Source organism: Ictalurus punctatus, chromosome 19 (assembly GCF_001660625.3).
Source record: "Ictalurus punctatus breed USDA103 chromosome 19, Coco_2.0, whole genome shotgun sequence".
NCBI lineage: Eukaryota > Metazoa > Chordata > Actinopteri > Siluriformes > Ictaluridae > Ictalurus > Ictalurus punctatus.
In genome coordinates this window covers 13,773,938-13,796,198 of record NC_030434.2, presented here as the reverse complement: position 1 = coordinate 13,796,198, position 22,261 = coordinate 13,773,938, and the positions used below count along the sequence as shown (strand labels likewise).

The window sequence follows — 22,261 nt, the reverse complement described above, 5'->3', positions numbered from 1 at the left end:
AATGTCTGATTGCCTACCAAGAGCCACCTGGGTTGTGTAACGGCTTGGTCATCTGCTCACCACTTCCCTTTCCAAAGACTGAAAACAAACTGTTACTGGCACATAAAGTTTCCTGTGTAAGAATAGGAAAGCTCTCACACGTACTTCACTACACTGAAACCAGATGAATGTTTGTAGTTATCCAGTGCTGGGAAGAAAACCTTTACAAGTTTAAAAACAAGGAAAGGGTAAACATTTTATTAACAAATCACCAAAATTGCATGGTTTCAGTCTGACTCTTTAGCAAATTATTTTTGGAAATCATTTTATAAAATGTACATCATCTTGATATTGATCCATAATTTAATACCCGGGGGGGGAGGGGGAGCATTGTGCCTGAGAAATAATTTTTTTTAAAACAGATTGCTCACCCTGTAATTACAACACCATTGTACTCAATGTTAAATTTTATCAAGTAAAAAAAAAAAAGTACTATTCTAATGGACAGTACCATAATCCATATTATCACAATGAAATAATTAAATTAGACATTTAAACAGTTTTCAGTCACAGCATTTCTTTTTGGGTCATGTATTCTTATATATAAAAAACAGTATTCAGCGTCTGTTTGCATTTTACATAATCATTAAATCAGAAGACAAAACCATTGTTGCACATCAAATAATATATACAGCATTTTGACCTGAAGTAGTTCATATAAGGCACAAGGAGAGAGAAGGAAAAAAATATCTGGCCATAAAAAGTGTACAGCAACACACACACACACACTCCAACCCCTAAATCTAAGTATCCCTCCCTCCCACACTTGCTCCCTGAAAACACTTTTCACCGGGTAGAAGACTAACTCCAGTTATCAAGCATTGGACAGTAGTATGCATACAAAACATTTATTTAACTTAACATGTTCTATATACCAAATCTAAACCTCAGTGTAAAATATTTTAAGTTTAAAGGGCCATCTCAGGAGCGATTTGGTCCTTGGTCAGGGTCCACTGAGGTCTACGAAAGACTTGAACACACAAAATAATGTTCTTAGTACTGAAAATATATCAAAGGAAGGTTGACCTTTAAAAATAAGAGTCTTTCAAGATTTTCTAGCAATGGTCGAGACTGATTCAGGGCACAGTTCACACTCGATGTGCTGAACAGTGTATCTGCTGGTACAATGCTAGGTGGGCAACCCACATAACGTACGGCTACTTTGGCAAGCTCAGGCCACAAGAACAACTTGAGATTCCAATAGTCTAAAGGATCACAGCTCTGGTCAAGTATATCTTCCTCCAAATACTCCAGAACGGCAAGCTCAGACGACTTTGGCCGGTCATCTTGCTTAATTTTTTGCCTTATGTCATCCATCAGGGCCCATAGGTTGTCCTTGTTTGTGGTTGAACTGTTGGAAGGAGCTGGGTCCTCACTGCACCCGTTAGACAATGGAGGTTTAGTTTCTGCAGATGCAGACATGGATACCCTCTGAACCTCTCGTATGAGCTCCTGCTTACACTTCTCTGCTTCCTCCTCGGTGAACAGGGAGGTCTTGTACCTAGGGTCCAGCATCGTTGCCCATGTATAACGTGGATCATGAAGTGTTGGAGACATTCTGGTCACCATGGCCTCTTTTAGAGATTTAAGCATGTTGTCGATACCCATAGTCTCGTCGAAAAGCATGTCTATCTTGCGGTTGAGAATATGAATGAGTGGTATGACCTGGCCAAGTGTGGCCGTTCGATTACTCATTTCCCTGCAGGCCACCTCAAAAGGTTTCAGAGCATTGCAAACTGATTGCATCACCTCCCACTGGTCACAGCTTATAAGTTCCCTGAAATTGCACTCTAAAGACATTTCATCAATGGCTTTCTTTTGCTCAACTAACCTTTCAAGCATAAAATATGAGGTCTTCCACTTGGAGGGAACATCCTGGATCAGCTGATTTTCAGGCAAGTTATAAGCTTTTTGAAGTTCCGCTAGCTTTTCCTTTGCCTTTGCTGAACGATGCACTCGTTCACAGATCTTCCGTGCGATGCTTAACAAGCTCTGTACCATCCTCTGGCTCTTTATGGCTTCGTTAACAATGAGATCTATGTTATGACCAAAACAGTTCATAAGGGTGTGAGCATTGTCCTCCAGGACATTTCCAATGGCTTGATTATCAGTGACCATGAATCCAAGCTTCAGGCCTGAAGAAACAATCCAGGTGTCCCAAAGGTATTCAAGTTGTTTCTGTATGCTAAGCATGTTATAATCACAGTCAATTGGGGAGACACCAAGCAGAGCAGAGCAGTGGAAATCCTGCCCCTGAGGTCGGACATGTGACTCAAAAGTCACCCAGTGGGCTGTAAGAGTCAGGTATTCCCGTGTTTGGCTGCTTACCCATATGCTTGTTGTGAAATGAATAATTCCACTCTCAGCCTCTTTGAGGTGTGTCAGGACAACCTCTTTTACACTTTCGTACATTTCTGGTATGGCAGTGCTGGTGAAGTATGATGAAGAAGGAAGAGAATACTGTGGTTGGAGGTATTCCAGTAATCGGTTCAGACCAACGTTTTCCACCACAGCTGATGGCTGAAGATCCAGTGCAAGCATTTCAGCAATGAGTTTGGTGATCCTTTTGGCAGCCGGGTGACAATCATCAAATTTCTCACTGCTCTCCTCATACGTAGATGCATCCGTGGGCTTCTGTTTTACTTGAATTTCACCAGACGATGCATCACCTGAGATATTACTATTATTTTCAAGCACATGACCATGAAACCTCTGCATGTGCCTAAACAAGCAACTAGTGCCCAGGTTTGTTGTCTTTTTCCCCCTGCTTATTGTGCGGTTACAGTGCAAACAGACCACCTTTGTGGGATCTGCAGAAGAAAGAGAGAAGTGATTCCACAGCTTTGAAGTCTTTTTGCTAAAAATGGTTTGTGTGTGCGGTTTCTTCTCACTAGCAGGGCTGTCAGTCGCATTTGACGACATGTCCTCCTCTGCAGCGAGGGTGCTATTGAGTGACTGAGGTAAGGTCGCTTTGTCACTTGTGCTTTTTTGGTTCTTTAGGACATCAGGATGCCGTCTCATCAGATGGCGCATCAAACAGCTTGTGCCGAAGTCTCCACGTTTGCCACGACTAATGACACATGGACAGTACCGACACAAAGCCTTGAGTTGGTCAACTGGGGAGACGATGAAGTGGTGCCATACTTCGGATTTCACTCTTTTCATTATCTTTTTGTTTTGTTGGAAAACTGAGCTTGGCTCTTGAGCTAGGCTTGAGACTTCAGCAGAATCTTCTGGGGAGGATGACAGCTGCATACTTTCGCTTTTTAGACCAAAAGACATGTTCAGTGAACACTCTTGTCCAGAATGATATGAGGCATCGTTTAACTCCTCCTTTAAATCCATATTTTCACGATCATCCATGGGCACTTCATCGGACATGGTTTCAGGGGATGAGGAGGTACAAGTGGGTTCTTTTTTTATCTCTACAGGGTCCTGTATCTGCGGGTGTGATAACAGAGTTGGCGGTGTTGTATATGGTGGAGGAATTGTTGAACCCTGACCGTTTTCTTCAATGACAATGTCTCGGTGGGCCCGCCACATGTGGCGAATTAGACAACTTGTCCCCAAGTCTTTCCCATTTTTACCCCGACTGAACTCATTCATACAGTGAATACACACTGCTTTGGAGCTATCAGCAGGAGACAGATAAAAGTGTTTCCACACAGCTGATCGCCTTCGAGAATTTGAGCTCTTGGGGGTAGACCCTGAGCCGTCAGACCCAATGTCCATGGCATCATCACTGTGGTGGTTAATGGAATGAGGGGATGGGGCTGTACCAGAGTCAGTCTTGGCACTCTTTTCCACTTTTGGCTTGACTTTTTGGGATGCCTCTTTGGATGCTACATCTGCGGCTTCTGCTGTAGAGGTGGACGGTGAGGTGTGATTGTTTGAGTGGGATTTGCTGCTAGCTGCCAGATCATTATTTGGTGATTTGACAGGAGGTATTAAAGATGAGGCAGAATTAAATGAAGTATTTGGCGAGTCACTGTCTTGTAAAAGTACAGTAGGGTGAGCCCTTCGCACATGCCTCATTAAACAACTAGTGCTGAGGTCTTTCTCATTTTTACCCCGACTGAACTCTTTCATACAATACATACAGATAGCTTTGGTACTATCGCGAGGAGATATGAAAAAATGGTTCCATGCAGGAGATTTTTTTCTTGGATTAAGAGGGTTTCTAATAGACGTCAGAAGGCTTTGTGTGACCGCATCCATTGCAACATCATAAAGAGTACTTGTGTAGCCACTCAGTAGGTTATCATAATCATCATCATTACTTCTAGTAACAAAGGGGCCTACGGGCCCATCAAAGAATAACTTCTCGTCCTCCTGAGAACTTTCACCCGTTTCAATTGGTTCCTCTTTGATATGTACACTTGTGTCATTTATCAAATCGTCTTTTTCAGTAGTCTGAATATCATCTGAAATGGCTGGAGAAGTTGAACAGTCCTGCTTATCGCAGGTTTCTGCCTCTGGATCATCTACTAAATGTTCATCAACCTGAGAAGATAGATTATTGAGTGTCCCCTGCAGGGACGAGGACGCAAGTGGAGACTTTTTTGCCAGTGGAATCTCATGAGGGGTCATGCTGTATGATTTAAAGATATAACCGTCTTGCCCCTCAATTTTCAAACAGGTGCTTTTGACCTCTTTTCTCTTGTCATTTTCCACAGAACTGTTATGTTCCAAGTGCACATCATCAGTCTTTTGAGAAAGGCCTTCCTCCCCATCCATGTTAGCAGACTGAATTTCTGCTAAGAAACTAAACTTTCTCTAATGAAAGCAGCTTGTCGAGTGTTCCAGTGTCATCTGTGTGGCTGTCTCTTCAAACACCAATTTGAATGGCTACAGCAACATGTTAGATTCAAATCCGGATGATGAGGACATATGAAACGTCCATTTAGGAGAGTGAAAACTTCTGTGGAATCTGTAAATAAGAGAAGGGAGAGAATTAAGAGAAATGTTTCCACTATAGAGGCAGTTACTCAGTGATGAGTATAATATAGGCTATTTATTCAAACAGACCAGGGCCCAGTTATTTCTGTGTTGCTTAACAAATATAACATGAATGTTCTATTTTTACTGATCGTAAAAACAGAACAGATTTATTTGGGTCCTTGCCTGCATGTGCAATGAGAAATATAAACCTGGATTGAATTTTCTGGCATATTTGAATGCTCGTGCATTGACTGAGCAGATGTATTGAAAAACTAATCCATGAAGACTGAACATTTGGACACAATGGACAGCAAGATTTTATCTTTCTAACTTGAGAAAATCATGTGGGTACGCTTTACTTTATTCATGCTTGTCAATTTGCTTTTTTGAGCTTTAGAATTAAAAGTGCTCTAAATTTTATCTAATGAAAGCAATGTAATGCATGTCAATGTACATGAGGGATGTATACACATACTAGTTAAGGTATAAAACACTACAGCGTGTGCTGTTGTAGAAAAATAATCAATGACGGGGTGGTGTAATGTGGCTTGACGTGAAGCATAGGTCCTGTTACCACCTGGTGGATGATTTGTCCTCTAACAACAAGCCCTAAAGTGTTTTATTCCTCTTATATATCACCGATTTGGCAAAGATTACATTTTCTTTTAGTTAAAAAAAACATCACATCATACTTTTTATGTGTTTAGAGTTACATTTAATGTTCTGGTATGTCCGTGAGATGAGTTAGTTCCCGTTATCGCAGCTATAAACAGTAATTCCCTCTCCAGCGTCTCTTTTCTTCTTTCTTGAAGTTACTAAAACAAAAGCGCAGCTTGTCATATTACCGAGAAAACAGAAAGCTGTCCTGAAGACTTTCCTGTGGTGGAAAATTTACTGACCAATAAAAAGGGCTGCCACCTGAGACTCCTTCTATAAAATGGTAAACTCTAATATTATTAATGATTATATCCATCCATTTTCTGCTTATCCTACACAGTGCTGCGGGGAGCCTGGAGCCTATCCCAGGGGACACCCTAGATGAGGTGCCAACCCATCCCAGGGCACAATCGCACGCATGACAATTTAGAGATGCCAATCAGCCTACACTCCATGTCTTTGGACTCAGGGAGGAAATTGGAGTGTGAGGCAAGCGTGCTAACCACTAAGCCACTGTGCCTCCACCCCCCTTAGTGATTATATGTTTTTCTTTGTTAAATATGTTTTTTTTTATGTATTTATTATTAGACTTAAATGATGTAGTGCATCCACCATATATGAAAGTCCCTGTGAATTGTTATTATAGAAACAATAACATACTAGGACAAGTGCATTAATATGAACATGTGAACTGAATTTGAATTACAGTTGGCACTACTGTCAGAACTTCTGTAAAAAAAACAAACAAACAAAAAAACATTAATAAACACCTACTGACCAATCAAAATTCAATAGGTCTGTCATAGATCATGTATAAGAGGTGTATAAATATACATAAAGTACAATTTAGTGCTAGTGGAAGGACGCAGGTTCAAATCCCAGGACCACCAACACCCTTGTCCCATATAATGCCTGGATATTAAAATTTAAGAACACACATGTACAACTATGTACATGTGTGTAATTTAATTTAAGAACACACATGAACACACATGTACAAATTTAAGAACACACCAGTACAACTAACCCTGGCGGTCTCCTGATTACTGCGAGGCCAGTAAACTACTCTTTAAGGTCTTGAGTCAAGTCCTTCACCTACAGCTGCTAAGTTGTTATTTGTTTTTTTATTTTATTTACAGAATAGTGTCTGTGAAGAAAAGTGATTAAATATAAATGTAATGTACCTCAAACAAGTTTCTACATCGACCTGAAGAGAACTCGATTATATACCACATATATCATCAGCTATCAACTGTAATTCATATTATTTAGGAAAGATACTATTACAGAAATATAAGGTATATTTTAAAGAGTATTGAGCTCTTAATCCTGAGCTGTGTCCTCGCAGATGGTGTAACTGGGGTTTGACAGTGTTGGCTACTTTAACCCGGAACTGTAGTACACTACGGAACAGTGGTACTCCCATCTTTTACTCGACTTAACCCGAAACAAAAGCAATAAACCTTAAATAATAAAACACAAAGAACAGCGATGTTGGGAATAAATGTAAAATAATGTTGCTTAAATATGTAGAACAGCACATACAAAAGGTTTCAGCTATAATTACCTCAGACCCGAAAAATGAATTAACGTTAGCTAGCCGTGTAGCTGTTTATGTTTCTATGAGTGGATTAGCAGCTAATCAGACAATGTTTTCCTACTTTTTGCTTGTTTAAAGCTATCAGGCACAATATTACCCGGTTTTCTTTTGTTTTTCCGTCTACACTGACAATGGTTAAACAACTTAAATAATATAAATAAATAAAAAAACAACTAAAAATAAACAAACTACCGTTTCAGCGAATTTTAACGTCTTCATCTACAGTGGACAATAAATAAGTAGCAGCAGTGGTAGTAATCATATATATTCATTTGATTTATTTATTTTTAAATACCTAGGTTAGTTTCCAAATCGACCAAACTAATTTTTTGTCAATACTAACGTGTTTTGTTTTTATGATGAATATGCATTTATTCACGTTTTTGTAGTTAAGTTCCTGGTTTAAATCAAGTTAGCAATATGATCTGTTCCACGTGCTTGTTTATTATTATTGTTGTTGTTATTATTATTATTAGCAGCAGAATCTTGAGCAGCAAGTTAGCCTGTTAGCTTAGAGGAACACATTTCACCTATTCAAGCTAATGGTTGAAGCTAACGTTGGCCACCGCACTGTCACATGGATTAAGAGCACACTGACTGACAGAGCAACTAAAGCAAATCAACACTTCACACATCAACATGACATTAGCACTGATAAATGGGCTCAGGTGAATTAGGGTTAGTAAAATACCATGCATAAGAAAAGCCTTTTTAGCTAGCTAGCGCGGCCCACAGCACAGGGGGCAATAACCTGCCTGGCGGGGCAGAACCAGATCCTGGTGGTAGTAGAACCAGCCAGAAAACTGGATCTAACCGAAACCCCACACAGCGCCTTTCATTGCGGCCGTTTCAGGTCTCAGCTCGGAGAAATGTAGGGAAGCTTACATACCTTCAGTTGCTGGCGGGTAATTCGATCAATATGAGTTATTTAATAAGGTAAATAAACAGGTTTGATTGATCCAAAGCGAGGTGATTATTTTCGTGGCTTTGTCTCCAGTGCGGGTTAAACACTCAGCAGTTGTAGCTCCACTCAGCGTCGAGCGGAAGGAACGTGCTTCGGTGACGTCATGAGGGTATCAGGGCTTTCAACATGGCGGCGGAAGGGGCAATAATAAAGAAAAGAAAACAAAAACTTGTCGGCAGCGTTATACTGCGAGACCGTCGAGGTAACTGGGGCCTCGTTGGTGTAGTAACGCCAAGTCAGTCCTTAAGGAACACATTTACACACTGTCCATCACGAGGGCTTCTACAGAGCACTGTATTTACAAGGAAATGTGTTGGAAGCGGTCTTATCGGGTTAGGAAGGCAAACATACGGGGTTTCTTGACCTGAGGGTCTCTTTCAGGGGCACCAAGGCGCCAGCAGGGGTGGGGCAAACAGGGGCTCTTTTGGGGATTTAAATATAGGTTAATATTTATCGTCTGATCCTCTGAATGGGCGGGAGCAGAAAGGCCGAAGCACCCTGTACAAATATTTGTTTATAAACGTGTAAAAGTATTTTATAGTAATAATTATTGTTATTAATAACATTATTATTATTATTATTATTATTATTGATAATAAATAATATTATGTTAGCATTTCCTGTTATAAGAATTATAAGATGTGATATAATACGATTGTAAGTATGTGATAGAAATAAAAATATATTATTATTATTATTATTATTATTATAGTAAGTTACTATGTAATTATCTTCTGTATTCGTTCATGTGTTGTTTAGGGTACAGCAATATAACAGCCACAATTCAATAACCTATGTCCGTTTGAGCGGACAAATGTGTTTCTACAAAGGGCGATGAAACGGTTGTGAAAATGTATCCTAACCCTTGGCCAAATTCCAAATGTTCCTCTAAGAGACATATAAGTGCACTACTTACATCGTAGAAGCCCATGATTTGGTACCACAGCTAGCGCACTTACTGTACGGTGTTTGAATTTATTTGGCATGCAGCCATGGCGACAACGTGTTTCTGATTCCCCTGAACGTGTAACGTCATCACGTTGTGCGTAGTGGGCGGTGCTTTCTGTAGCAAACCCGTCCGCATTGTTGTGGGGGGAAGGCGAAGCTTGTAGCAGCTCCGTGTTAACAGGGAAGAGGACGTTGCTGATTTAATGGATGGCTTTTAAACCTGAGTTTCGGCCATTTTACACGTTTTGGGAAGCATAGTCTTGGAGGGCAGCGTGGATACTTTTTGTTGTAATTCAAATTCGTCAACAGGAAGCTTAGCCTGCGCCCTTTGGATGAGAACATTGTGTGCGGAATCAGAGCCGCCGAGCAGGCCGTATCGCCATTGCTTTCAGCAGCCGCTGCCTCTGTCTCCAGCTAAAAGCATTGGGCCTCCCAGGTAATGATGCGGTGTTTTTCTACAGAACGAATGCGATCTGACGATCTGAGCGGCTGTAGTTGTTGTGATCAGCGTAGAGACACAAGTCCATGAGATCTGCTTGTTGTTGTGACATGTATTTAAATGGTCTCTGGCAGTATAGTGCTTGGTTTGTTTGCTCTGGCGCCATTTGGTGTTTTAGTGTTTTATTAGGAGCAGTTCCGCTAGTTCTAACGTACCTAAAGACCAAGAAAACACTCAGTTGTACGGCTATGAGAGCTGAATGAGATTTGGGGTCGTGAGTGTTTCCCCGCCCCCACCACAACACCCACACTGTGGTATGCAACAAAATCTATCAGTAGTAATTACCATAGAAACGCTTCCTCCCTTCTAGGATGTTTGTGTGTTCTGGTAAGTTCTGTTTCACGTTATATGTGCATCAGTTTGGGTTCATGTCAAGGAGCTATCACTGACGTCCATTCATTTCCATGTACATTGCTGCTACAAGTCGCCCAGCTGATGAGTACAACTCTGATGGGGTTCACATCAGCTCAGTGTTAGTCATTCTCACAAACTGACAGTGAGCTGATTTTCTGTCTTGTTTACTTCATTCAAACAAACTCTGTGCATCTTGAAAGATTTGTGGTTTTAGTCTGCAGTTGTCACAACAGCAGCATGTGCTGCATTCATTTGAAGATCTCAAGTCAGGTGAAAGTAGTATTTATAAATCAGTGTAACAGTAGTCCCATCATCTCTGACACCCGGAAAGCTTTTTCTCTTCTATGTTTATAAAGGCCAACTACGTTCTGAAGGCAAAACACCCATGACTGAGACCTTTTGATCTCGGATGATTTGTTTGCAGCAAAATCAAACCATTTGATTTGGAAATTTTGACGTGTGCATCAGTCACTGGTTCTGACTGCTTGTTTGTTTTAGTTAAGCGTCAAAGTTATGCCGTGGCTGGACATTGCATCTGCTAATGAAATCTGTTTTTCCCCTGCAGATTTTTGAGGGTCCACGATGGGGAAGAAAGCACGGAACAACAGGATCCCCGCACTGCAGAGGGCACCCTCTCCCATCAAACCGTCACCGAACAGGGAGACCCTTACATACGCACAAGCCCAGCGCATGGTGGAGCTGGAGGTCGATGGCCGCATGCACCGGATCAGCATCTTCGACAAGCTTGATGTCATCGCTGATGACGACCCTGTGGCTCAGGAGATCATGGAATGCACCAGCAATAAGGAGAACACCGAAAAACCTCAGCAGGCCCCGTTGCGGTCGGCACGTCTGAAGAACAACCGTTTGAAAAAGAACGCCGCTGTAAACACACAAGGGGCTCAGGCATCATCCTGCACCCTGCCTGAACCGAAATTCTGCACTGTGGAGTATAACCTACCAGCCATGCCGCGAAGACCTCAGACGTATTACAGGTACGAAGAGAAAACCCAAGAGGAGCTAGACGAGGAAGTCGAATATGACATGGACGAGGAGGACTACGCCTGGCTGGAGCTGGTCAACGAAAAGAGACGAAGCGAGGGCTTCAGCCAGGTCTCTCCCAACGTCTTTGAGTTCCTTGTGGACCGTTTTGAGAAGGAGTCATTCTTGGAGAGCCAGGGCCAGCAGGATCCACAGTCACTAGTGGACGAGGACGCAGTGTGCTGCATTTGCATGGACGGAGAATGTCAGGACAGCAACGCCATCCTTTTCTGCGACATGTGTAATCTCGCAGTGCATCAGGAGTGTTACGGAGTTCCTTACATCCCTGAGGGACAGTGGCTATGTCGCCACTGTCTGCAGTCTCCCGCTCAGCCTGCCGACTGCATCCTCTGCCCTAACAAAGGTGGCGCTGTGAAAAAGACTGAAGATGACCGCTGGGGGCATGTGGTCTGTGCTCTGTGGGTGCCTGAGGTTGGCTTCTCCAACACGGTCTTCATCGAGCCCATCGATGGCGTAGCCAACATTCCACCCGCACGCTGGAAACTCACCTGCTACCTCTGTAAGGAGAAAGGTGTCGGCGCCTGCATCCAGTGCCACAAGGCCAACTGCTACACTGCTTTCCACGTCAGCTGCGCACAGAAAGCTGGCCTTTTCCTGAAGATGGAGCCCATTAAAGAGACTAACGATTCGGGCGACCCTACCTTCACTGTGAAGAAGACAGCCTACTGCGGAGCTCACACTCCCAACGGGTGCATCAAGAGGCCCCTCACTATATATGACGACCCCAAAAATGAAACCAAAAACGGACTCTGTCGGACACCGAAGAAGAAAAAGAGTCTGACAAAAAAGCAGAAGAACAAAAAGAACAAAAAGCACGTAGAGTCTGTAGCAGCAGTCCCAGCTATGACTGTTTGCAGTTTTCCACCTCATAGGTAAGCTTTAGAGGGGAAAGAGAGAATCGTGAATGTACAGCAAATTGCTGAGGATACATTACAGAAATACTCTTGAATAACTTTATAGTGAGTCAGTATGAGTAATATATACCAAAGAGATGCATTTCAGCACCATTGAAAAAGATGTCGACTCAAAACTCACTTAGAACCGAGGCTTGACCACGATTGCTAACGTAAACGTGCATCGTTTCATAACGATAGGTTTAATGAAGAGACACTTTGTCCAGTGACTCTGGTGGAAATTACAACCCTCAACGATCGTTATTACATAGTTATTATAGTTATTAGCCTCGTTGACAGGTTATTTGAATTGAACAGTTTTAATCCAACCTCAATCAATAACTTACAAATAAGTCAAATCGATAAGTCGCCTATAAATAACATCATCTTAGGCCTAATGTATTCTGTTGTTGAAAAACTCTGAAATAAAATGGCTCTAAACTAAATATTATTGTACACATTAAAATTGAGCCTAAATTTGAGTAGTCTGATTACATTAATAAAATAAATCTGCACTGACGGAGCTTGTGTGATTTATGTAAGGGATAATGTAAGGCATTTTAATGCACAATGTGGAGGCAAAGAACCACATGAACCGAAGCAGAGTTATTTTATATGCATGCCATTAGATCTAGAATTCTGCCTTCTCTAAATCATACACATAGATAACATAGTGTGATAAGATTACATTTATTTGAATTAATTGTAGTAAATAGTTATTAGAGAGAGGGAGAGATTGTGTGTGAGAGGGAGAGAGAAAGGGAGAGATTGTGCGTGTGTGGATTACTTGCATCTGTGCTGCATCTCTACTAATAATGAAGCTGTGAGTTTAACTTTGTTACTATGGTTACAGTTGTTTGTAAGCAGTGTATTCATTTAGAACAGTGATTAAAATGACCAGAACTACCTGTAGTGTATTCGCACACCTTCCAGTCAATCAGAATCGAGCATTCGGACAGACCATGGTATAATTGACAGTTAAATGGGTCTGGAGAACCCCTGCAGTAAAGACCAATTTCAGCTATGTTGTGTTTCCATGTAGCATCAGGTGGTATATGACGTGCTACCATGCTTTCGTGTCTGTGTAAAACATTAGTACCAGTCTGTGATAACAGATTTGACAGATTTGGAACATTATTTACAAATACATGTTTTGCATAATAGTCATTTCACATGCCTTTAGTTCTTCTGTTTTCAGTCCTTTATAAAAGTTCCGAGCTCTTAGTATAGGCAACTAATTTTCCAAAGTCATTGCACACTCTTCAGATGTGGTAGATAGAGATTAGACAAAAGCAATCACTGGAACATTTCTTTAATGTTGTGGAGCTTCATCTAAACAAGAGGATTAGGTCTGAGTGCATGTAAATGACTGTTGTGGTAATAGAATTGCTTCATGACGAGTTTTGTTTTGTTTTGGTCCTCTCATCTTGTGTTTAACCAGAGTTAAATATGAGAGCAAAGTGAATTTACATCATCCGTATACGTTCTAATCTCTTCCTACATGCGACAGGTTGGACTCGATCCTCAGTCAAGTTTCTCTCCAGAGAAAGAAGGCATTTGTTGAGCTGGTCTTGAACTACTGGACCCTGAAGAGACAATCACGGAATGGGCTACCGCTGATCAGAAGACTGCACTCCAGCCTCCAGTCCCAGAAAACCGCCCAGCCTGTGAGTCCGACGAGACCCTGCGCTTCAGCGGCTTGAAATGGTTGAATAATGTTATCTGAAACCATTGTGTTTCATTTGTGCAGAAGCACAGCGAGGATGAGAGCCGGGCGCTGAAGGAGCAGCTGAAGGAGTGGCACCGTTTGAGGCATGACCTCGAGAGAGCCAGGCTATTGCTGGAGCTTATCAGGAAGAGAGAGAAGCTCAAGAGAGAGGAGGTAATGACCTGGTTCGCTGTTTCACACAGTTACGTTTATGAAGACTAACTCAGGGAGTCTATAAAGAGTCAGTGGCACAACTGCAAAAATACCTAAAGGAAACCAAACACCACACTTTATATTCAAATATTAGTGACGCTAGTGCTAAATTGTTAGTTTGTTAGTACTGTATTATCAGTATTGCTATGAGAAGTTAGAAGTTGTGTGCCATTCTGATGTCAGAGGGTGACATCACTAGAGAAGTTACAGTGGCATTTAATAGGAGAACAAATTTCAATGAGAGCGTTTTTTTTTGTTGTTGTTTTTGTTATTCACCAATTTCTACTGATGATGTAGCGATATCATATCGATGAGGAATCCAGCACAGAAGTAGTGGAGACAGCAAACACTGGACTCAAAGTTACAGAAGCAAAGCAGCAATATGACGCAGTTACACAGAGTCACACCCCTTCGGCTTGGCTAGTTAGCAGGTAGTCAAACAGCATTGTGGGTGATGTAGGAAACGATGAACCAACGTGAAAATACACCAACATGTCAATGAAAGAAATTTAAAGTAAAAGTGTCAACTCAAGTTCTTTACATGCTATTGGATGCTATTGAAACTCACATGTTAAGTAAATGGTAAAATGACGCACTTTTTTAGCGCCTTTATCCAAAGCTCTTTACACTGGTTCTCATTCATCCATTCACACACACACACACTCACATACCAATGGTAGCAGAGCTGCCATGCAAGGCGCTAATTTGCCATCGGGAGCAACTTGGGGTTGTCAAAAGTGTCTTGCCCAAGGACACTTCGGCATGTGGAGTCACGTGGGCAGGGAATCGAACCGCCAACCCTACGATTAGTTGAGAGCCCGCTCTACCACCTGAGCCACAGCCACCCCTGTTAAATATAATAAAGATTAAAATGGGAGTTTTACCGTGGTGATTTTTCCCGCTAGATGCAGTTTCATGCCGTTTATAAAATTTTAACACGAAGGAGTAGAACAGGTTTAGCGATAGCATAGAAAGCATTGCCTCAAATTTCCTGATATATTTCCTAATTTCAGAGAACCAGTTGTGTCCTTAAAGCCATATGGCACTGTAAATTTAAGCTGCATAGGCTAACCATTTGCATTATTCTTTTTACTGTGTATGTTCGTCATTTCTCGGTTTCTCCGCAGATGAAATTGCAGCAGTCAATTTTAGAAGTGCAGCTCTCCCCGTTAAACATTTTGCTGAGGGCTGTGTTGGACCAGCTGCAGGAAAAAGACCAGGCCAAGATCTTTGCACAGCCAGTTAGCATTGAGGAGGTGAGTGTCATACTGGGTGAATAAAAAACATTCACAGCGTTCACAGTATCTCTTTCAAGTTTTCCTTGATGATGATAAATCTTAGGGTGTTCAAATACAACAAAACTGTCATTTCTGTTTCCTCTGAAATGGGTTTAGTGTAACTTAACGGCCAGTCAGGCTGCACATTGTTCAATGGCACATCTATTATGATGGAAGGCTCTTGGAAGGTGGAAGTCTTAATACTGAACAGCTGAGTTAACCCCGGGCTTAAACACCGGGAAAATAAGTCTCTGCTAATTCCCAACAAGCTCTAAAAAGACTATTTATTTGTTCCCTAGAGCAGCCCGGGTCAGCAGATTATGTGTCCAGCTTGGTAGTTTGTCTGTATTCACCCAGTGGAGAAGTAGATCAGGATGCTGTTTATGTTGCAGTAACTAGTGTATTTCATGTTTTGTCCAACATCCAGGGTATATAAACACTACATATCTAAATATCCTTTTCTTTTGTCATTATGAGAGTGAGAAATGCTGTCATAAATAAAACTACATTTGAATATCTTCATGTTCTTTTCAGGTACCAGATTACCTGGACCACATCAAGCAGCCCATGGACTTCTCCACCATGAGGAAACGTATAGATGCACAGGCTTACAGTAACTTGGACGACTTCGAGGCCGATTTCAATCTAATCGTCGCAAACTGCATGAAATACAATGCCAAGGACACATATTTTTACCGTGCGGCTGCCAGACTGAGGGATCAGGGAGGAGTTTTGCTCAGGAAGGCACGGCACCACGTCGAACGCGTCGGCTTCGAGCCAGGGACAGGCATGCACACATGTGAACCACCCAAGGTTGAGGCACCTCCACCTTTCTCCTGGGAAGATGGTAAGCACAAACTTTCTTTTTTTTTGTGCCCCCCCCCCATTGAAATTGTTCAAACAGGTGAGAAACGAAATAATTTCTGCCTGTTTCCAGCTAACATTTCCTGCTCCTCAGTCCAGGACTCATCAGTTTCATTTAATCATGCTTTTCATTTTCAAGCACCAATCAGGGTGTTACTGACAGTCTTAACACACACAAAAAAGATTGTAACTAGCATTTAACTTCAAACACACTCATTCAGACACACACACACCCCTACCCACACACACACACACACACACACACACACACACACACACACACACACAGTTAGCTAAAAATGCAAAGTGTTGCAGGTTATTGTACATTTATTACAGAAGTGTAACACACTTGCTGCTCCTTGAAAAATTGCATATATTCAAATATCCGCAAAAGTTAGCGAACAGATATTCATTTATTTATTTATTTAAATGTAGCTCTTTAATGTGGTGTAATAAAGTTTACATTTTTTCCACTGCAGTTACACTTTCCTTTTGTTGGTAGTCTCGTGGTGTTTGTGTCTGAGAGATGTAATATAGAGAAATAATAAACTAAATATTTAATACAAAGCAAAAGCTTTTCTTTTACAATGTCAGTTCATCCTACTCTGCCGTAACAACTGTAATAGTTCAAACTTTTTTGAACGTTCCAGCCGGGTTTAGTGAAAAATATCTCCTTGGATTAACAAGCTAGTCAGACATAGTGACATCTCTCCTTTTTTTTTTTTTCTCTTTTCTTTCCCTCCCCCTATATTTTCTCGCTGACTTCATGTGGATATAGGGCATAACAAATACCTGAACAATGATTTCAGTAATCAAATACAGGCGGCTGACATAACAGTTCCTGTGAGCAGTAAATAGGCTGAACATACTTTCAGTTAACTTAAACCTGTTTTCATTGCTGCAGGCTTTATTAAGAGAGGAATAAAACACTTTGTGGCATGCTGTTATAGAGAAGTAATAAACAGTGGGGTGGTGTGATCTAACATTATATCCCAAGGTTGTCCGTGCGTCCAAGATTCCCGTCAGAGCTGCTGGTATAGAAAATGAATCAACACCTTCTAACCAGTCAGAATTGAGAATTCAGCAGTGGTGTGATATAAAATTCTTGCTTGGAGCTTGCACCCTCCACCCCTAGTTAGCACTGTTTACTGAATACACAGCCGATAATAAAAACCCAACCTTCTCGTTTTCATCCTCAGTGGACCAGCTGCTGATCCCAGCCAACAGGCAGCACATGTCTCTTGAGGAGCAGCTAAAGGAGCTTCTGGAGAAGCTGGATCTGACCACGGCCATGAAGACGAGTCCTTCACGCAGTAAACGTCTGAAGCTGCTGAAGAAGACCATCAGTGACGTGAGGATGGAAATGAATCTGAGAAGCACGCTGTCTCACTCCTCTGAACACGGAAGACCAGCAGAGGAACCAGTAGCAGAGCACAGCCCAGCTGAGGAAGGTTAGTGTGTTGGTGTGAGCTGAACACGTGAAAGAACTACAGTTTGTTTCTAGGTGAGGTTTTAACGCCATGGAAACGCCATGGTTGGGTCCGTTTCAGCTGAGCTTCTTAGGCTGATATGTTTGTGTGAAAGTATCCCTTTTGTAATTTGTTAAGAATAATCTGTCTGGTTTAAATAAAGAATAAAACGTGTGCTGTTGTAGAAAGAAAAAAAAATCACCCACACCAGGGTGGTGTAGCTGAGTTACTGTTACCACCCTGAAGTGGAGTGTCTGCATTTTACAGCACATCTTGAAGAGTTTTATTTCTTTTATACTACAGCAGCTTGCCATTTAAAAAAAAAAAAAAAAAAAAAAAAACAACAGCAACAAATTTGTATTCATTGATGAAGTTTCACGTTTTAATCGTTTTATATTTACATTTTAGTGTTATGGAATGTCTGTGAGACATGTTACTTCCTGTGATCACTTGCATTATAACTAGGCCTGTCACGATAACTACTTTTGTTGGACGAAATATTGTTCCAGAAATAATTGCAATAAACGATGTCATTGTCATTTAAGACAATATGTTTTGTGCAACGGATCTAATGATAATATAATAGAATAATAGTACATGTACTCCATTTCAAAAAGCAATGAACTTTTAAGTCATAAGAATATTTAGACACTGGAATTGTAATGTGAACAAATAGGTTTTGTCTTCTGAGAAAAAATATCCTTTAAATTGAGTTAATATTTTGTTATGTCATATTTATTCATTTTAGTCAGTTTTACATAGCGGCATTTTATATGTCTGATTAATCTCGTGTGTGTATAGGATGCTTTTGGGCAAGTTAATTAAGCCGCTAGTAAAGCGCTTCAGTTTACCGCTGTTCATTCACTGTTCGGCTTCAGCTCACGCGGCTTAAGCGGCTCAATCCCCGTCATTATTGACTACGACGGGATTATTTTAAAATGCTAGAACTATTCTTTCTAGATTTTTCTTCCTCAAAATATTTTGTGCATTGTTAATATCTTGTCATTTTTTTCAACAGTATGTTTTAAGTAAAATGTGTGCTAGTGCTTGCTATGCATCTAAAAATACGAATGAACGTTTTTTGTATTTTTAATGTGCATTTTCATTATAAATCTGATGAATATTCCAAGTTCGAATTTTAATCCGACAGCCCTAGAGCAGACGAGTGGACAGAAACAGTGCGAACGACTAAAATGTCAGTGACATTCATTCTTACGTAAACAAACAAACACAGTGGGCGATATCAAGGTCTGCAAAAACGATCGAGGTCATGTACATATACATCGTAGTATAAGTCGATAGCATAATGATCATGACAGGCTTGGTTAAAACAGCTGTAAACATCCATTCCCTACCTGGCCTATCTGTTTTTCTCACTGTCTAGTAGTTAATAAGACAAAAACAAGAAAACTCCACCATATCAATGAGCATATGGTTTTCTTTTTTTTTAGAATAAAATGCTTTCTTAATTGGTTTATTATTCGTTTATGTGGAGAGTCCACCAAACAAGTCTGTGTTTCTATATAAACAATAACGTATCGCAATGTACAAACGAGTGCTTTAATATAGACCATCATTTATGTTACAGCCAGAACTCCTTCACTTGCTGTTATAAATCATGAATCCTTCTGATTTGAGAATTGAACTGTGCTGTGCTATAATGTGACATAATGTTGTATAAAGAATGTGATGGCTGAACGTGTAACTTTTCAGGCATGGGGCTAAAAATACCAGCTGGTCCCTTATTGATCCGCTGTCCTCAATAATAATTCAGTTATAACGTGAGGGACACTCGCATCTGGATCCTTAAAACTTAAATAAATAATTAAATAAATAAATAAATAAATAAATAAATGTCAATGCTTTTACAAACTGGACTAAGCCATTAAGTCTTTTGTCTTTTTTTCAGGCGACAAATCGGCCCCTCCAAAGCTGGAGCCGTCAGATATTCATCCCCCTGTCGTCCAATCAGACGGCCCGTCGGAGCCACCCACGCTGAACCCTGTCGAGCTTACCTCGGAGCAACAGCAGCTGGGAAAGCCTGAGCACACGGAGACACTGAATGGACTCTCCCGGGATCGGTTACTGATGGACAGTGCTGATGTCAGTGTGGTGGCCACGTCCACCGTTGCTGAGCGCTCAGCTCCTGTAAACAGACGCACGTCAGTGCTTTTCCGCAAGTCCAAAAGCACAAGCCCCCAGAAGGCCTCAGGAGGGGATGAAGCCCAAATAGGAGCCAAAACCATCCTGTCAGTAGTGATCCCACGGCTGGAGACCCTGCTTCACACCAGGAAGAGGACGCGTAGTGCTAGCCGAGGCAGCGAGGGCGAAGAGGAGATATCTACCAAGCGCCCCGGTACTGCCCAGAGAAGTGCAGAAGCACTGACACAACTAGATCATAACTGTATCAATAGACAACTTGAGTTGCACTGTTTGGATAGTCTTTGTTTGCAAAAAGAATATGAAGTGTTCTGAATTCATACTGCAGTTTGTCTCCCCTCAAGCAGAATCCACTCTCCTCTGTGCAGATTTAGTTAGACATGTTGACCCTCTATCTCTCTCGTTTTCTCTGAATCTGTCAGGTCTGTCGAACGGTTTTGTTCTGAAGAAGCAGAAGGCATCGAATCCCAGCAGGCAGCCGGAGCCTCGACGCAGATGTGCCTCAGAATCTAGCATTTCCTCCAGCAGTAGTCTGCTGGGCAACACCAGGTACACACACACACACACACACACACACACAAAAATCTCTAATCCCTATACATCATACATAATGACATACTGAGAGAGACTTTTGACTAAACCCTGATCAAGCACAAATGCTTGTTGAGAAAGGTTAAATTTGATCAGTGATAATGACAGGGTTATTTTGTTTGCAGTGGAAAATGGCCTTTACTTTCAATCAGTATGTACACTAACCACATTAAGAGACACGGTAAATAAATGAATGGTGCACTTATATAGCGCTTTTATCCAAAGCGCTTTACACGGAGTCTCATTCACCCATTCACACACACACACTCGCACACCAATGATAGCAGAGCTGCCATGCAAGGCTCTAACTTGGCATCGAGAGCAAATTTTTGTGTTCAGTGTCTTGCCCAAAGACACTTCGGCATGTGGAGTCATGTGGGCCGGGAATCGAACCGCCAACCCGCTCAATCACCTGAGTCACAGCTGCCCTGTACAAGACATACTTGTAAACTCCTTGTATCATTATAAAAGGACTACTTTTATCAAAACTGCATCAGACTACATCAGCACTGCCACTGTCCTAAATCAACCTTATTCGCTACCAGTAATAGACTTATTGAAGCTCATAAAAGAGGGTTTTTTGCTACTATGAATTGAACTCTAGCCCGAGGATATACATGACCTAGCTGTGTGCCCACACACACACGCATAGACAGACACACACTCATATACAGACGGACACACACACACACATGCATAGACGTACAGACGCACAGACTGACAGACACACACGCACACATGCATAGAGAGACACACACTCATACAGACGGACACACACATGCATAGACAGATGCACACTCATACAGACGGACACACACATGCATAGACATACAGACACACACACACACATGCATAGACCGATACACTCATATACAGACGGACGCACACACTCAGACATACGCATGCACAAACACACACACAAATAGGTCTGTTGGGAAAATTTCAGACAACGCTCCGCCCTGCAAGTAATGCACAATTCAGTGCATTATACAGTATCTCACAAAAGTGAGTACACCCCTCACACTTTTGTAAATATTTGATTATATCTTTTAATGTGACCACACTGAAGAAATGACACTTTGCTACAATGTAAACTAGTGAGTGTACAGCTTGTGTAACAGTGTAAATTTGCTGTCCCCTCAAAATAACTCAACACGCAGCCATTAATGTCTAAACCGCTGGCAACAAAAGTGAGTACACCCCTAAGTGAAAATGTCCAAATTGGGCCCAAAGGGTCAATATTTGGTGTAGCCACCATTATTTTCCAGCACTGTCTTAACCCTCTTGGGCATGGAGTTCGCCAGAGCTTCACAGGTTGCCACTGGAGTCCTCTTCCACTACTCCATGACGACATCACGGAGCTGGTGGATGTTAGAGACCTTGTGCACTTCCACCTTCCGTTTGAGGATGTCCCACAGATTCTCAATAGGGTTTAGTCAATCACTTTCACCCTTAGCTTCTTTAGCAAGGCAGTGGTCATCTTGGAGGTGTGTCTGTTGTCTTATCATGCTGGAATACTGTCCTGCGGCCCAGTCTCCGAAGGGAGGGGATCATGTTCTGCTTCAGTATGTCACAGTACATGTTGGCATTCATGGTTCCCTCAATGAACTGTAGCTCCCCAGTGCCGGCAGCACTAATGCAGCCCCAGACCATGACACTCCCACCACCATGCTTGACTGTAGGCAAGACTCACTTGTCTTTGTACTCCTCACCTGGTTGCCGCCACACATGCTTTACACCATCTGCACCAAATAAGTTTATCTTGGTCTCATCAGACCACAGGACATGGTTCCTGTAATCCATGTCCTTAGTCTGCTTGTCTTCAGCAAAATGTTTGCAGGCTTTTTTGTGCATCATCTTTAGAAGAGGCTTCCTTCTGGGACGACAGCCATGCAGACCAATTTGATGCAGAGTGCGGTTTATGGTCTGAGCACTGACAGGCTGACCCCCCACCCCTTCAACCTCTGCAGCAATGCTGGCAGCACTCATATGTCTATTTCCCAAAGACAACCTCTGGATATG

At 41.8% G+C, this 22,261-nt stretch overlaps 2 protein-coding genes across 5 annotated transcripts in view; one reads left to right on the top strand and one right to left on the bottom strand.

Annotated features, from left to right (window-relative positions):
• Nucleotides 1-215: 215 nt before the first annotated feature.
• zbed4 (zinc finger, BED-type containing 4) lies at nucleotides 216-9,183 on the bottom strand. Of its 2 annotated transcripts, none has more exons than XM_017494293.2 (2): nucleotides 9,118-9,183; nucleotides 216-4,969 (listed from the first exon to the last, which is right to left on the bottom strand). In XM_017494293.2, the coding sequence occupies exon 2, from the start codon at nucleotides 4,774-4,776 to the stop codon at nucleotides 1,033-1,035; it is 3,744 nt and encodes a 1,247-aa protein (XP_017349782.1). In that variant the 5' UTR covers nucleotides 4,777-4,969; nucleotides 9,118-9,183; the 3' UTR covers nucleotides 216-1,032. The 2 variants fall into 2 exon arrangements, with proteins under 2 accessions (XP_017349782.1, XP_017349781.1); XM_017494292.3 differs by lacking the exon at nucleotides 9,118-9,183 and adding an exon at nucleotides 8,127-8,525.
• Nucleotides 9,184-9,282: 99 nt separating this feature from the next.
• brd1a (bromodomain containing 1a) overlaps nucleotides 9,283-22,261 on the top strand; it is a 22,594-nt gene continuing 9,615 nt past the window's right edge. For all 3 annotated transcript variants that reach the window (XM_017494290.3, XM_017494289.3, XM_053688092.1), the window contains exons 1-9: nucleotides 9,283-9,585; nucleotides 10,568-11,936; nucleotides 13,468-13,624; nucleotides 13,708-13,839; nucleotides 15,006-15,134; nucleotides 15,690-16,002; nucleotides 17,219-17,470; nucleotides 19,398-19,844; nucleotides 20,071-20,197. In XM_017494290.3, coding sequence (XP_017349779.1) covers nucleotides 10,585-11,936; nucleotides 13,468-13,624; nucleotides 13,708-13,839; nucleotides 15,006-15,134; nucleotides 15,690-16,002; nucleotides 17,219-17,470; nucleotides 19,398-19,844; nucleotides 20,071-20,197 — 2,909 coding nt within the window. In that variant the 5' untranslated portion in view covers nucleotides 9,283-9,585; nucleotides 10,568-10,584. The remainder of the gene's footprint in view (nucleotides 9,586-10,567; nucleotides 11,937-13,467; nucleotides 13,625-13,707; nucleotides 13,840-15,005; nucleotides 15,135-15,689; nucleotides 16,003-17,218; nucleotides 17,471-19,397; nucleotides 19,845-20,070; nucleotides 20,198-22,261) is intronic.